The sequence below is a fragment of the Olea europaea genome, chromosome 8 (assembly GCF_002742605.1).
Source record: "Olea europaea var. sylvestris chromosome 8, O_europaea_v1, whole genome shotgun sequence".
In the NCBI taxonomy this organism is placed as follows: Eukaryota; Viridiplantae; Streptophyta; class Magnoliopsida; order Lamiales; family Oleaceae; genus Olea; species Olea europaea.
In genome coordinates, this window is record NC_036244.1 from 17,972,574 (window position 1) to 17,988,528 (window position 15,955).

A 15,955-nucleotide genomic window follows, 5' to 3' on the forward strand; every position below is an offset into this window, starting at 1 on the left:
TGCATAGGTAGAGGCATAACAAAATGTACAACAAGCTTACGTATATGCTCATTTGTTGAACCGGTACTTAATTTTAACTAAAAAATTGACGGAAAAATTTCACAAAACGGAAATGAAAAATGGCAGCAAATTAAAACTATTGAAATATCATAGTAACATAAAACAGTTGTGATAGTGGAAACATAAGGGTTAATTTCACTCATGGCCATCTAACTTTATTTTGATTTATCATGGACACCAAACTTTAATGATAGTGGTGGATGGTGGCAACAGCATGTTTGGCACATGAAGGTAGGTGGATTTTGTTTGGGAAAAGAGAGGAAGGGGTAGGCTTAGGCAAAAAAAAGCCAAAAAATTGATCAAACTAATCAAATCGAACCGACTTGGACCGATTCTGGTCGGCTCGATATGAGTAATTGGTTTGGTTTGATTTTCCTTTAACAAAATTATAGTAGGTTGGTTCAATCATGGTTTGAAGCCCTAACCACCGATTAACTGAGCCAACCTAACCCATTTGCATGTTAAAAATAAAAAGATAAGTAATAATTTCATAATTATATCTCGATCCCCTCCAATTTGTGATGTTGTCGGTAAGTAATATCACGAAAATTTCCCTTCACAAGCTCATTATATTATATTTAGCATTTTTTTTCTACTCAAACAGTCAGACTAAATAATGCATAAAAAAATTATTAATTTTTTTGTTGATCCGTCTCTATTAACTTGATTTTATTTGTTAGTCAATAATTCTTGTAATATACATTTTTTTATTTATTTTAATTCTTATAATTTAAGTGGGTCCAAAACTCGAACATTGTTTTACGAGCTGGAGTAGGTTACTCAAACCAATTAATTCGATTTTGGTTTCAAATTGGAGTCGAAATCAACTCAAACCAAACCGCGCTTAAGCCTAGAAAGGGGCGTGGATTTGCTTCATTTTCTTTTTGTTTTACATTTTTTTACTCTTATTCTTTTGTTTTAATTCAAATTATTTTTCTCATTTTTGTTCTGAATCAAAGGTACAATGATCATTTTATTCAAAATTTAACATTTTAAAGATTAAATTAACATCTTCGATTACAAAAGGATCTCAAACATAGATATTTGAAAGTTTTGAGACTTTGAATGCTAGGAATCAAAAGTTCCATTACCCATTGTCAAAAGATTCAAATTGTTACGCCCCTAACCGAACCACTCCGAAACATCAGGCACACCACTCCCCAAAGTGTCACATGTCCATCCGAAGTGGTTTCGAAGGTACGCCAACTTCTGACGACCTCCAACTTGGTGCTCTGCAAGGCGCAGAGTAGATCCACTAAGATAATCGAATTGTCCCTGACACCGAAGCGTTAGGCGCTCTGAGATACTTCCTTAACAGATCCCTTCGTCGCCACTTTCAAAAAGATCTGCGTCAAGATCCTCTCTGCCTCCAAGGATTAATTGATGTGACGTCTCCATAAGTCTAGTTAATAGGACGTATCAACTTTGTGTCAACTCAACTCAGAAGAATTAATTGCCCACCCACTCTAGACGCGACTGATTGATGCCTATGAGCGGACGTCCCAGACCGTTAGATGCATACATGTGTTCCACATCCAACGGTGCTTCACGTCTATAATACCTAAGGTTTGACAAGAGAAAAAGGTAATGAAACTCTCACAACTTAGCTATTCATACTAAGAAAAATATATTGTCCTCCCCCACTCTCTTGTATAATTTGAGCACTATTCTGATCACCAAAAACTGACTTGATCGTCGGAGTGTATGCGACTGTCACCACTCCCGCTGCTTCTGACCGTGTATTGTTGTGTGTAGGGAGGATTATGTAAAGTGGCTATCGGTTGGCCACGTGGAGGGTCCAATTCGCGAAGTCAACAGATTGGCGCCATCTGTAGGAAACTTCCCATCCAAAAGGTTCCATATTTTCTGCCTAAAAAGCCACTGGAAAACCATCGACTTACCCTGAAAATGGCACATTCTTGAAAAAGAACAAAGTCAATCTACAATCTAAATTCTTAACACCCTTGAAAAATGAGTGGACAAGATGAATTCTAGTAACGAGGATGCAAATCCTTAGTTTAGAGACGCCTTTAAAGAAGAGGTGCTCCAAAACAATGTCACTTACCAAAGACCCCATCACCGGCATCGTCGAAGTGAAAGAACAGCCATGCTCACTGAAGGAATGACTCAAATAACTGCTGGAATGAGAGATATTGCAGCTCAGAATGTGGCGATGCGTGAATTCTTCATGCAAGCCCGAGGTCATCAGGGCTTCCAGATGCCCTAAGGATCTTACCCAACTCAAGAAATTCTTGCATCTCATGATTGAGGCCATTCGAACCAGCGCAGGGAACGTCTCCTCGAAAGAGAAGTGGGTGTAGATGTCACATTCCATGCATAGGGAGCCAACCAGTAGAACCACAACTAGGAGAGAACTTCCTACCAGAATATGAACCACAAAGGCTTGTCAATGTCTTAGACCGAATAGGGCAGAACCCTAGCAATAAGGTTTGCTCTGTGCAAGAATCAGTTCGACAAGAGCAAGAACTTGAACAAGCACCTTCTCCGCCTAGAAATAGGTAGGAGAAAAGGAACTTAGTCGATTGGGGTAGTCGAGGAGGAGCATTTCCACCTCCACCTCCACCTCCCTAGAACGTGCAAGATGATGAAGGCTCCGACGGGCCATGTCGATCTTATGAAATTGACGATAATGATGACAACCTCTCTTTCTCAAGGGAGATCCACAGCTTCCCAATGCCTAAGAATTTCGTGTCTCCTAAAGTCCCTAAGTATAAGGGAAAGGGGGACTCGAAAAAGTACCTCACCAAGTACATGACACAGATGAACTTCAGAGGAGCCTCACCCGCATTGAAATGCAGGGCCTTCCATCTAACCCTTGCTGGAGCTGCCAAAGTGTGGTACAGCAGACTGTCTCCACTGAGCATTAGGAGTTGGCCAGATTTGAAGAAGGTATTTTTGAAACAGTACCTCTCACAAAGAGAATGAGAGGCTCTAGTGCAATGCCTGCAAGATATGAGGTAGGTCCTTGGAAAGACACTAAAGAGCTACCTTGCCAGGTTTACTAACGAAATCACATACTGCGAGCAAGTCACTGACAGAGAAGCCCTTTCAGCCTTGAAAGGTAGCCTCAACATGAACACTTTGTTCTGGAGGGATGTACGTAGTAAGAATCCCATCACCTATGACGAACTGGTAGAAATGATGAGAGTGGAGATCATCAGTGAAGAGATGATTGACGACCGAAATCGTGCAGCAAAGGGACTCCCTCCACCTTAGAGGCACGTAGGTCAAGGACCAGCAGCGTACCTCATAACCTAGCAGTGGACCTAAGCATGACACACAATAGCTCCCACATCCGGACAAGCGTTGGCTTTTGCCACGCTAAATGCAGTGTCGGTATTGGCATACGAGAATGCTCCTACTGAGGCGGGACCATCTGAAGGCACAAACAGCAATAGAAAGAAGAAGAAGAAGATGAAGTGATCAAACAGACCCCTAGAAGGGGCAAGGTTCTGCACCTATCACTAACTTTACAGACACAATACCAACAAATGTAGGGATGCTCCTTGTTCCTCGAACCGAAGTAATTCATGCTCCTTAAGGAGGAACGAATATCCTCGCAAATCCACCTCCCCGAATTGAGGAGAAAGGAGATATAGAGACTAGTCACCCCGGAGGAGAGAATCAAGGGACAAAGGAGAATCTAGGCATAGAGATCAGGCCCCATCTAGGGACCAAATCATCAGGAAAATTGATATAATCATTGGAGGACCTCATATCGGGGCTAACACTAGGAACGCCCAGAGGAACTACACAAGGGAAGCAAATGATCCACCAATGATTACTTACATTGTCAATCAGTCTCAAGAGGCCAACATGATGACCCCAATCACTTACTCTCAAGAAGATGCACAAGGAGTTCATCAACCCTAGTACGATACATTAGTAGTAAGAGTCGCAGTGGCTCGAAACGGACTCAAGCGCATGCTTGTTGACAATGACAACTCGGTGAATATACTGTTCGGATCCATCTTTGACAATACAGATTGAACATGGGTTGATCCCCATGATCGACCCGCTATTTAGATTCACCGGTGACAGCATCGTCCCACGAGGGCGAATTACTCTACCTGTCGAGATGGGGTCAAGCCCCCTAGTGGCCCACCATTTCATGAAATTCCTGGTGGTAGACCACAGATCAACTTACCACGGAGTATTGGGCCGACCTACATTGAAAGATCTTTGGGCAATCACCTCCATCCATTACTTGTGTATGATGTTCCTAACTAAGCACAGGATTGCTACAGTTCGAGGCGACCAGATGGGCTCAAGAGCATGTTACCTCAACTCTTTTCGAAAATTCAAGCCCCGCACTGTTAATGCCATTATAACAGAGGTTGCCAACGAAGTCGACATGGACGTAGAAATGCTTGACGCTCCTAAACAAGGGTATACCTCCAAACAAGAGGAAAACGTCAACATGGTAGAGGCCCCTGAAGAAGGGCATCCTCTTGATGAGTTGGATTCTCAAATTATCGAGTTTGAACAAAATACGACCCCAATGGAATAACTGAAAACCTTCTCCACCAACCCTAAAGACCCCACTCAGGTTTTGCGAATTGAAAAAGCTCTATCCCCGAAGTGAAAGAAGAAATGATGAACTTCCTGAAAAAGAACTTCGATGTCTACGCTTGGAAGCACGAACACATGATGGGAATAGATCCAAGGATCAGTTGTCACCATCTTAACATCAACTCCTTCTGTACCCCCACATTGACAGAAAAGACGAGCCCTCAACTCAAAGCAATATGAGGCGCTCAAAAAAGAAGTCAACAAATTCAACCGCAAAGGCTTCATCAGAGAAGTCATCTATCCGAAGTGGATATCTAACCCGGTCCTCATGAAGAAACCTAGCGGGAAATGAAGGGTGTGCGTAGACTTTACAAATTTAAACAAGGCATGCCCTAAGGATAGCTTCCCTCTCCCAAGGATAGACCAACTTGTGGACTCCACTACTGGACATGAACTCTTGAGTTTCATGGACCTATACTCTGGGTACAACCAGATACCCATGTTCCGACCTGATGAGGAATCCACATCATTCATTACAGACAGAGGATTGTATTGCTATAACGTGATGCCCTTTGAATTGAAAAATGCCATAGCTACATATCAGAGGCTAGTCAACATGATATTTGCCGAACTCATTGACAAAACCATGGAAGTCTACGTGAACGACATGTTAGTTAAAAGCCTCCAGGCGAAAGCACACGTAAGTCACTTCGACCAAACCTTTCAGATTCTTAGAAAGTATAAAATGAAATTGAACCCTCTCAAGTGCACCTTCGGGGTAGCTTCAGGTCAATATCTGGGATTTATTGTGAACCGAAGAAGGATTGAGGCGAATCTGGAAAAGATAAGGGCCTTAATGGAAATGAGGTCACCTCAGAAGCCAAAGGAGGTCCAAAGCCTCAATGGTCGAATAGTCGCACTTAGTCGCTTCATCTCAAGAGCACTGACAAGAGCCTACCATTCTTCAAAATTTCGAAGCAAAGAAAGAAGTTCCAATAGACATATGAGTGCGAGGAAGCCTTCCAAGTGTTGAAGAAGCACTTAGGAGAGGTAACCCTACTATCCAAACCTGAACCAAGAGAACCACTATTGCTATACATAGCAGTCTCAGACAAGGCTGTCAGCGCAGTCTTTGTCAAAGAGGAAAACACGCATCAATTGTCGGTGTACTATATTAGCAAAGCACTACTCCTAGCAGAGAAACACTACCTAGATATGGAGAAACTTGCACTCTCTCTTGTCACAGCGTCGAGGAAACTGAGGCCGTACTTTTTGGTCGATTCAATTGAAGTTCTCACCAACTTCCCATTAAGACAAGTGTTAAAGAAAATAGACGCTTCGGGCCTTTTGCTAAAATGGGCAATCAAGCTCAGGGAGCTCTACCTACTGTTCCGGCCCCAAAATACCATCAAGGGCCAGGCCTTCGTAGATTTCATGGTTGAGTTTGCCAAAGTCCTAGAAATTGAGGTGACAATGGAACCAGCTGAGCCCCCAACATGGAACCTATTTGCGGATGGATTGTCAAGGAAGACTGGCTCCGAAGCAGGAGTCGTTTTGGAAAGTCCAGAGGACCATAAGCCAAACTGCACAGTCAGATTCGACTTCAAAGCCTCAAACAATGCTGCGGAATATGAGACCATCCTAGCAGGCCTTAGACTAGGAAAAGAAATGTGCGTCAAAAGGCTCCTATCAAATAGCGACTCACAATTTGTGGTAAGTTAGGTTAATGGAAAATTTGCAGCCAAAGACAGTGGCATGGCTGCGTATCTGAAATTTGTTCTGAACGTAGTCCCTCACTTCAAGAGATTCGAACTGATTCAAGTCCCACACCTCGAAAATACACACGCATATGTCTTATCCAAGTTGGCCAACAGCAGGGATTCAGAGCTGCTTAAAATTGTCCCAATTGAGCTCCTACCGAAGCCCTCTATCTCTGGAGGTGAAGAGATACTAAGGATTGAAGGCAACCCACTTTGGATGCAACCCATCGTAGCCTATCTCAAAGGTCAATCACTGCCAACCTCGAAAAGTGAGGCGAAAAAATTGAGAAGGAGGACTGCTCACTTCGTTGACGTCCTCTACAAAAGAGGCTTCGCCTCGCCACTTCTCCGATGCGTGGGAAGGGAAGAAGCCATGTATATACTTAGGAAAATTCATGAGAGAGTCTGTGATAACCACTTCAGAAGAATGGCTTTGGCACACAAAGTACTTCGACAAGGCTACCTCTGGCCGACCCTGAAAAGGGGCTTTTGCCAATTTGTTAAAAAATGTGACAAGTGCCAGCACTTCTCAAACATTTAAAGATAGCATTCTCAAAGCCTCTCCGTGGTAACCAGCTTGTGGCCATTCACATCGACTTCGTTGGCCCACTCCCAAAAGGAAGAGAAAGCGCAACTTTTGTCATTGTTGCCATTGATTACTTTACCAAGTGGGTTGAGGCTGAACGTTTGGCCAGGATCACCGAGGCGAATACTATAAAATTCGTCTGGAAAAACATCATTTGCAAATTCGACATTCTCCATTCTTTAGTGTCTAATAATGGAAGACAGTTCGACAACCAGAAAATGCGAGACTTGTGTGACGAGTTGGGGATAAGGAAAGATTTCTCAACACCTCATCACCCCCAAGTAAATTAGCAAGTTAAGGCAGTGAACAAAACTATCAAGCATACCCTGAAAAGGAAACTTGACGTCTCGAAAAGGGCGTGGGTTGATGAGCTTCTCCATGTCCTCTAGGCCATTCAAACAACTAACCAAACCACAACAGGAGAAACACCAATCTCCATGACCTACGGAGCCGAAACCATGAGTCCGGTCGAGGTGGGAGTCCCCTCTCATCGTCGGATACATTTCAATAAGATCGACAATGATGAAACTCGAGTGTACGAACTCCATCTCCTTGAAGAAAGGAGGAATTTCTCCCAAATAAAATTGGCTAAGTATCAAAGAAAGATAACCCACTATTACAACTCCAAGGTCAGAAACCAAACTCTTCACCTGGGGGACCTCGTCCTCAGAAGAGTTTTCCAATCATCGAAGCCAATTGGGTCCAGAGTGTTTGGACCGAACTGGGAAGGTCCTTATCGCATTCGCAAGGTGTCCCAACCCAGTACTTATGAAATCGAAGACATGGCAGGAAAAGTGTTGCCTCATCAGTGAAACATTGAACACTTAAGAAAGTACTATCAGTGATAAGTATATGTTTTAATCCGATCTCCATGTTGTCCACAGTCCATTGTAACATTCCTATCTTACTGAGTGCTGAAATTGCCTTAATTAAAGATAGCGCCATAAGTTCTAAGTTATGATACCTCAATTCACCATTATGTTCTATGGGTTAACCAATTGGTGCCTCAGTATTTTATATGGGTCAATTCTTCTGTCATCGACCAGTTATTGTTGGTGAGTGATGCTTAATATTTACCTAAGTGTTCGTTACTCATCAAAATACAAACAATTCAACATAAAAGTAAAGGGAAGAAGCAACAACACCTGGAAAAATTTTAATTTCATTAACATCAAAATAAATTACAAGAGGTGGACCGAAACCATTACAAAGTATTCTTATTGTACTGGAGGGGCATCTTCAGCTCCAGCCTCCAGTCCGACCTCTTGGGGGCTTCAGTAGCTTCCTAAGCGGCCCTGTTAGGTCGACCTCCGGTAGGCCCACCGAACTCCACTTCCAGGGAAGTTAGATCTAGAGTAGGGTGGACCTCCCTTAGGCGATCCAACATTGCCAGGGCATTCCACGAGGCCCAAAAGTTGGCGAAGTCGTCATACAATGGGTGTTATTCAAAGCGATCGATAAAGTTCAGCATTGTTGACTCCCCCGTCGCCTTCACCTCAACATTCAGAGATTCTATCTCCTCAGCTTGGGCCTCTGCCCGTTGCCTCAGCTTGGCCTTCTTTTTGTTGGAGGCCTCCAGAGCCTCAGTGGCGAGCCGATGTTGCTCATTGGCATGATCGACTCTCCTTGTCATAGCAGCCACCTGGCACTCTACTTTATAGAGCTCCTTCTTCAGCCTCTCTATCTCTCCATTGGCTCTGACCAGCCGACCCTCAGCTTCTTGCCTCGCCTTCTCCGCCTCCGAGGCCTTTGCTTTGCTTGGGCTGCCCATACAACATCCCTGTAGTGTAGCGCCTTCTTCAGGCGCTTGGCCACGTCTTCCCTCTTGGCATTAAGGTCCTTCACCAAATCCTCGAGCTGGACACTTGTGCTAAGAACCTAGGCAATGCATGCATTGTTAGACGCAACAAGGTCATCTACAGTGCAAGATGCGGTGTGGTCCCTCCACTCTTCGATCCAGTTACTGGATTGATGACATGGATGGAAAGACACAACCCCGTCCATGGAACATTGAGCACCTCCGAATCTATTATCAATGAATGTACTACATCGCTGGATGATCTTTCTTAACTTATGTAACATTTCCATGATTCAATAAAATTATCCATGATTGAATTCATGTGTCGCATTACGTCATCACCTCAAAGGAGAGACCAGCGTCCCATGTCTGGGCCACCTCGTTTGAACTCCGAGGCGCGTGCACTTGCCTCCCTTTAGTGAGGCTGAACGCCACTGGGAGATGCCTCAGCATTGCTGAACCATCCACCATGTTGGGAAGCGTCATCACCTCGAAGGAGAGGCCAGCGTCCCATCTCTAGGCCACCTCATTTGAACTCTGAGGCGCATGCACTTGCCTCCCTTTAGTGAGGTTGAACGCTACTGGGAGAAGCCTCAGCATGGCTGAACCATCCACCATGTTGGAAAGCATCGTCACCTCGGAGGAGAGGCCAGCGTCCCATCTCTGGGCCACCTTATTTGAACTCCGAGGCGCATGCACTTTCCTCCCTTTGACGAGGCTGAACGCCACTGGGAGAAGCATCATCATGGCTGAACCATCCACCATGTTGGGAAGCGTCGTCACCTCGGAGGAGCCATTGGGAGAAGTCTCAGCATGGCTGAACCATCCACCATGTTGGGAAGCGTCGTCACCTCAGAGGAGAGGCCAGCATCCCATCTCTAGGCCACATCGTTTGAACTCCGAGGCGCATGCACTTGCCTCCTTTTAGTGAGACTGAACGCCACTGGGAGATGCCTCAGCATGGCTGAACCATCCACCATGTTGGGAAGTGTCATCATCTCGAAGGAGAGGCCAACGTCCCATCTCTGGGCCACCTCGTTTGAACTCCGAGGCGCATGCACTTACCTCCCTTTGTCGAGGCTGAATGCCATTGGGAGAAGCCTCAGCATGGTTGAACCATTCACCATGTTGGGAAGCATCATCATCTTGGAGGAGAGGCTAGCGTTCCATCTTTAGGCAACCTCATTTGAACTCCGAGACTCTGGGAGGCCTCAACAAAACAATCTTTTATACCCATTGATTCACAAGGCTCAACCACTACTAGCTTCAAGCAACTACCTTTCGAATCGGACAGCAATATTCCCAGTTTGGCTGAATCACAGTCCAGTCAGGATCTATTCAGGTTACGGTTATTAAGCTTAAGTACAATTCATTTGCTTAAGTCCAATATTGGTCATGGCTCGTAAGGCTTGCGTACAATTTACTTGCCCAAGTGATTGGAGTTAGGCTACCAAATTAAAGTTATTTAGTTCTTCAATTAACATTAAGTTCAATTGCTTGGCGAGGCCAATGCACTTAGGAGAAAAACAACATTGAATGAAAGAAGATATTATATTGATTTTCAATCAAGATTACAAAAGGAGGGCCTGAGGACAGTACATCAGAAATAACTTAAAAGAAAACTATCCTAAGCCTGGGACATGATGGAGGTGCCTTAGCAGCCGAGGCCTCCGCAGCCTGAGCAACAGAACTTCCTTCTTCTGCCTCTGCTACTTCATCTCCAACCGCTTCATCGACTGGGGTTTGAGGCACTTCATCGACAAACTTCAACCTCAGCTGTAACATGTCTTAATTTGGGTGGAGTTCCTCAGCCCTCTCCATCATCTCTGCATAAGCATAATTTCTCCAGTAGGTGCTGAAGCCCTTGTACTCCTTGGTATTGTGGAAGTTGGCAATGTAGTCTTTCACCACCTCCTCCCTCGCCACATTGGCCTCCTCCTTTGCCTTGGTTGCTTCATCAACATACCACTTTATCTGGCCCTCCAAGAACTTGTACGCATCTTGGGCCCCAGCTAGCTCCAAGTTTGCCTTCTCCAAGGCTTCGGTAGTTACCTTCTGGTGGTCATTGGAAACCTCCACTTTGTTAATCAAGGAGGCCACCTCACACTGGGACTCATACACCTCCTTCTTCAACGCCTCGATCTGAGCCAAGGCAGATTCTAGCTTGGCCGCATCTTCAAATTTTTGGGCCCTTGCTTCCTCTGCCTCGGCTCTAGCTCCCTTCAGCTCCTCTACAAGGGAGGCCATCTTCTTCTCCGAGGATTGGGTCCTCATTTGAAAGTTAGTAAGGGCCTCCTTGCACTCCAGTGCGAGGCCAAAGGTCCTCACATTTTGGCTCATGAGGGCCCTTGTCAAGTCCGTGGCATCACATGAGGAGGCATGCAACTACCACCGATCCATCTAGAATTTGTAGAAGCTTTCTGTAGCACTTTGGATCTCAGGTGGCAGAGCCTCCCCAAAGCTGGAGCCAGAACCTCCTCCCTTCTGGCAAGGAAGCTCAGAGACTTCCCTTGCACCCTCGTAGGCCTCTGCTTGGTGGCCTCGTCCTCTGCCGCCTCAACTGCCCTCCTCACAGCCTTTTCATTAGCCTCCTCAGCCTCGGCTCGTCAAACAATTTCAATCTTAGCGCTTTCGAGGTGACTTCAAGGAGCTTTGGCTAAGTGACTTTTTTGCCTTCATGGGACACAGAGGTCCCGAACTTTCTCGACGAGCTGGTGATGTGCACCAGCTTCCTCTTCTTCTGCTCCTCGGGGACCTTCTCCTTCCCCCGAGGCTCTTTGGCCTTCTCTAGCCTCTGAGGTGTCCCCTCTTCGGGAGCCCTTGAACTGCTATCCTTACAGAGGCACTCGACCTTGCCCTGAACCTCTTTGGCACTAGTTGACCCCGGCTTCAGGGGCCTCGCCTTCACAGTGGATGTGGCCCTAAGTATAGAGGCCATGTCAAGGGTATTCCCTCCTCTTGAACTTGTCTGTAGAACATGTCAATGCATCAGCATCAAAACAAAAGTAAGAAATACACAAGTATAGGACCTTCTTACCCTTGGAGGCCATCAGTTCAAATCAAGGAAGCAGGGACTTCGGTTGATGAGGTGGTCAAGGTGGCGAAGCTTCAGAGGTCTCTTGTAAATGTCCTCTATCACTTTAAACTCCTCCTTGCTCAACTCGAACCTCGTACTGCTATCTGCAAAGGAAGCCTCAACAGTTAGAAAAAGAAATTTGAATACAGAATGCAAACTACTTAGGTTGGGAGACTCACGAGCTTCGTAGTACTGGGTCGGTACTGTGCAAGCCAGGGGTGTGTCCCCTTCCACCGCCTGCCACATGCCCCTCACCCAGAACCATGACTCCTTCCACCCCTTAATGGAAGAAGGCAGCCCCCACCACAAATGGTGCATGAGCCCCCCAAGGAGTTAAGTAATACCACCTCGTTGACTCCTTACCTATTACCCTAGGCTGGAATAGGGTCATGAAGACGTGGAGAGGCATGTCCTCCCCAAGTAACACTTCCTTCTAGAGAAAGTACGAGCCAACCAACTGGCTCCACCCATTTGGCGAAATCTGGGTCGACAACGACATAAAGTTCCTCAGCACCGTCCTGAAGAAGGGGTGCAGAAGAAGACGCATACCTACCTTAAACAGGTACTCGCTCACCGCCATGCATCTAGGCCTCGGATAGCAGGCTCACTCATGGGCCTCGGGTACTTACATCTCTACATAATGAGGTACACAGTACCTCTCCCTAATCTCTCCCAGCCTCTTCCATGTCATATTCGAAGGGACTCTAGACACCCCCCACTCTTCACTATAGTCTACTGCCTCTTCAGCCATAGCATACTGCTCAACCTCGAAGTCTCCCCTGTAACTAGCCCCCTGACCGAATGACGCGACAGTGACCAACTCCCTACACGAGGTGGACTCCATTTCAGAAAAGGACTAAGAACGCAATACAAGGGATTTTCTATGAAAATATCTACGGGAATAACTACGCCAACGGAATGGTGCCGAAAAACCAAGGAACAAACAGCTTCAACGCCGAAAAACTTAAGCTTTGGAAGAAAAATCAGATTGCAAAGGTAGAAAATCCAGAAAAATGGACGTCTCTTGCCTTTTATAAAGGGCCAGGACGAACCCCAACCGTCTGATTAAAGCCCATCCAATCTGGACCCTTCATTCTAAATCAAATCTGAGGCGTAGAATTCAAACAATTTTTCAAACCTACGCCCCAGATTTAAGCGTGTCTCCCACGCACCTCTCCCAACGCGTCTGCTTCTAAAAGCTCTAGCTGTCCTCATGATTACAACTTTAATTTGACGGCAGCAGGTACCTTGGAAGTTGTAACGGTTCAGCCACCTTTCCTCGAAAAAATGCGCAAAACATCAAATCATTGGCACAACTGTCGAGGAACAATTATTGTCAATGTGCCTCAGATTTCAGCCATCAAGCCCCGCAGGTTCGATTTCCCAACCACCTCGGCTCCCTCTTCATCATTTAGCCATCAAGCCTCGTAGGTTCGGTTTCCCAATCACCTCGGCTTCCTCTTCATCATTCAGACATCAAGCCTCGTAGGTTCGATTTCCATCAAACATCTCGGCTTCCTCTTCATCATTCAGCCATCAAGCCTCGCAGGTTCGGTTTCCACCAACCACCTCAGCTTCCTCTTCATCATTCAGCCATAAAGCCTCGCAGGTTCGATTTCCCAAACCACCTCTGCTTCCTCTTCATCATTCAGACATCAAGCCTCGCAGGTTCGATTTCCACCAACCACCTCGGCTTCCTCTTCATCATTCAGCCATAAAGCCTCGCAGGTTCGGTTTCCCAAACTACCTGGGCTTCTTTTTCATCATTCAGCCATAAAGCCTCGCAGATTCGATTTCCCAAACCATCTCGGCTTCCTCTTCATCATTCAGCCATAAAGTATCGCAGGTTTGGTTTCCCAAACCACCTCGGCTTCCTCTTCATTATTCAGCCATCAAGCCTCGCAGGTTCGGTTCTCAACCACCTCGGTGTCCTTAGTAGAACACCATAGCACATTTCTAACTCCAACCATGATATGAATATCTATACTTGGACTTGGGGGACTATTATTTGGGGTTCAAAAATTTCTTTCTATTTAACCAATTGACTTTACTTCACCGAAGTCCTTGCATTACATAAATGACTATACTTGGACTTGGGGGACTATTGTTATGTGTTTACACACTTGGGCAACCCACCGTGGCCCACGACCAACTTACGTCGAACCACGTGGCATTGGAGTCGAGGTGATTTGCATAGACGAGGCCCTCCAATCGAGGTCGACAGATGCCTATGCCAATATATGCCGAGGCCCATATATATTAGCCTCTTCTGAAACTTCCAAGGCCCTTCATGCCGAGGCCCATATACCGAGGCCATGTGAAAGTAGCCGAAGCAGAAGCCTCCGAACCATAAAGGAGCATCTTCCATGATCACTTCTCCCAAGAGATCTGCTGCATAAAGATCTTACTTGAATGATTGATAGGACATTTGTCATAAGTATAAATGTTAAGTCTTATCACTAGTATGGGGGTTCTGCATAGACAATAAATGCGATGCAAGCTAGCAAGTCAAGGATGATGCTTAGGATTAGACGTTTAAGTTAAAGAGATGAGGCCACGTGCCACCTCATCCAAGGGCTACCATTTCACATGTACCACTATAAATACTCCCCCATGTACCCCCATAGAAAGGCTAATGCAAGAATCAATACAAGAAACCACACTTTACTCTCTCTTTCTTATTATGTTGCAACACAATACGAATTTACGCATATTTACATACACATTCACAAACATCGATTGGTAATTATTGTACAATCGGTCAATGAACAATCCCGTCGAATTCTGAACGCTCTCGTCCCGCGTCGTTGAGCTATCTCCACGCCCTTGATCTTTCCGTTTTAGACCTTCCACGTGTCTTAGCGTGTTGGACTTTTGCTTACGTGTGGACGGGTAGGTCCGACATCTGTTGGCAACATTTTTTGAGGTCAACACGGATTACTTGTAATAAGAAATCACCTATGTGAGAGAGAAGTGGGACCGTTTCTAAGAGAATTGTGTGGAGCTCAATTCTTAATAACTCTCACAGAACAAAGCATATGTTCATGCCTAAAACGAACATAATAATGAGACCTGAATTGTGTTAGGAAGAATCCTGTGTGGAGTATATCATCGTTTACATGAACGGCAGAATAGTTCAAGGACAACATGTCTACTGGTCAGCTAGTAAAGTAAATATACTTTCACAAGAGAAGGTTTAAGAGGTAATACCTACATATCCTATGTAGGCTTCAACCATTGAACTTTATCACCTAGTCTTGTGTCTTACGGTCACCAAGTCTCGTGTCTCTCCCAATTTTCATTCATGTGGGGAATTGTTGGAAAAATGAGTGAATTGGCTCACTTTTGGTAAAATTTTTGGTGGGACTCGTTGGTCCAATTTGGAATATCAAAGTTGATCCTTGTTCTCCTCTGTGAGAGTATCGAAACCATATATTTATTTGCCAAAATTGATGAATGGATGAATGAGAAATTGGAGCTCAAAGATGACCATTGGAAGATGGTTTATGTGGGAAAATGAGTCTAGTCCCACATAGGAAAATGAAGAAAGTATCAACCACTTTATATAGGATTGTACATTGGAATGGTGTAATCATGTGTAGCATAGAGGCTCTCTCCACGTGCGCGCCCAGGGTAGGGTGCAAATCATGGATTGAAATTACCTTCAGACCTTGAACTTGTGTGTGGGCGCGACCTACGTACACGAATGTCAGACTGAACGGAGCAAAAATTGGCCCGTTTGGAGTGTCCACGTTTTGTAATTTTTTGCTTTCATCAACTGACCTTTGAGTTTCCTGAAACTGCCAAAACTCCCAGAAATTGAAACAACTCCATTGTTTATTGTTATGGAGTTAATAGGTAGATTTAAACTTACAAAAATTGTTATTTTCCAGCAGTTCCAGTACATACAAAAAACCACACGAAAATAGGGGAAAAACATTCTACATATTTTCTTCCTGTCTGCATCTCGATTTCTATCCAGTATAATTTTGTGATGATATTGTTCGAATACAAACTCAGTTCGCTGGAGTAGTTTCTGTGGTACTCAGATTCTGCTGGTTTTGCCGTTGTATCCTGGGAAACAGACGCTCGGACTAGACCTCAAGCACTTACAGTGAGGGAGCGAATTTGTTTTAAGGAAA

General features: G+C 45.1%; 1 protein-coding gene across 1 annotated transcript; it reads left to right on the top strand.

Moving 5' to 3' along the window:
* The first annotated feature begins 5,059 nt into the window (after positions 1-5,059).
* Positions 5,060-8,287, top strand: LOC111398385. Its single transcript, XM_023025298.1, has 6 exons — positions 5,060-5,460; positions 5,673-6,241; positions 6,335-6,756; positions 6,930-7,220; positions 7,574-7,668; positions 8,128-8,287. Exons 1-6 carry the CDS (start codon positions 5,060-5,062, stop codon positions 8,285-8,287), a joined length of 1,938 nt encoding a protein of 645 aa, XP_022881066.1.
* Positions 8,288-15,955: the final 7,668 nt, after the last annotated feature.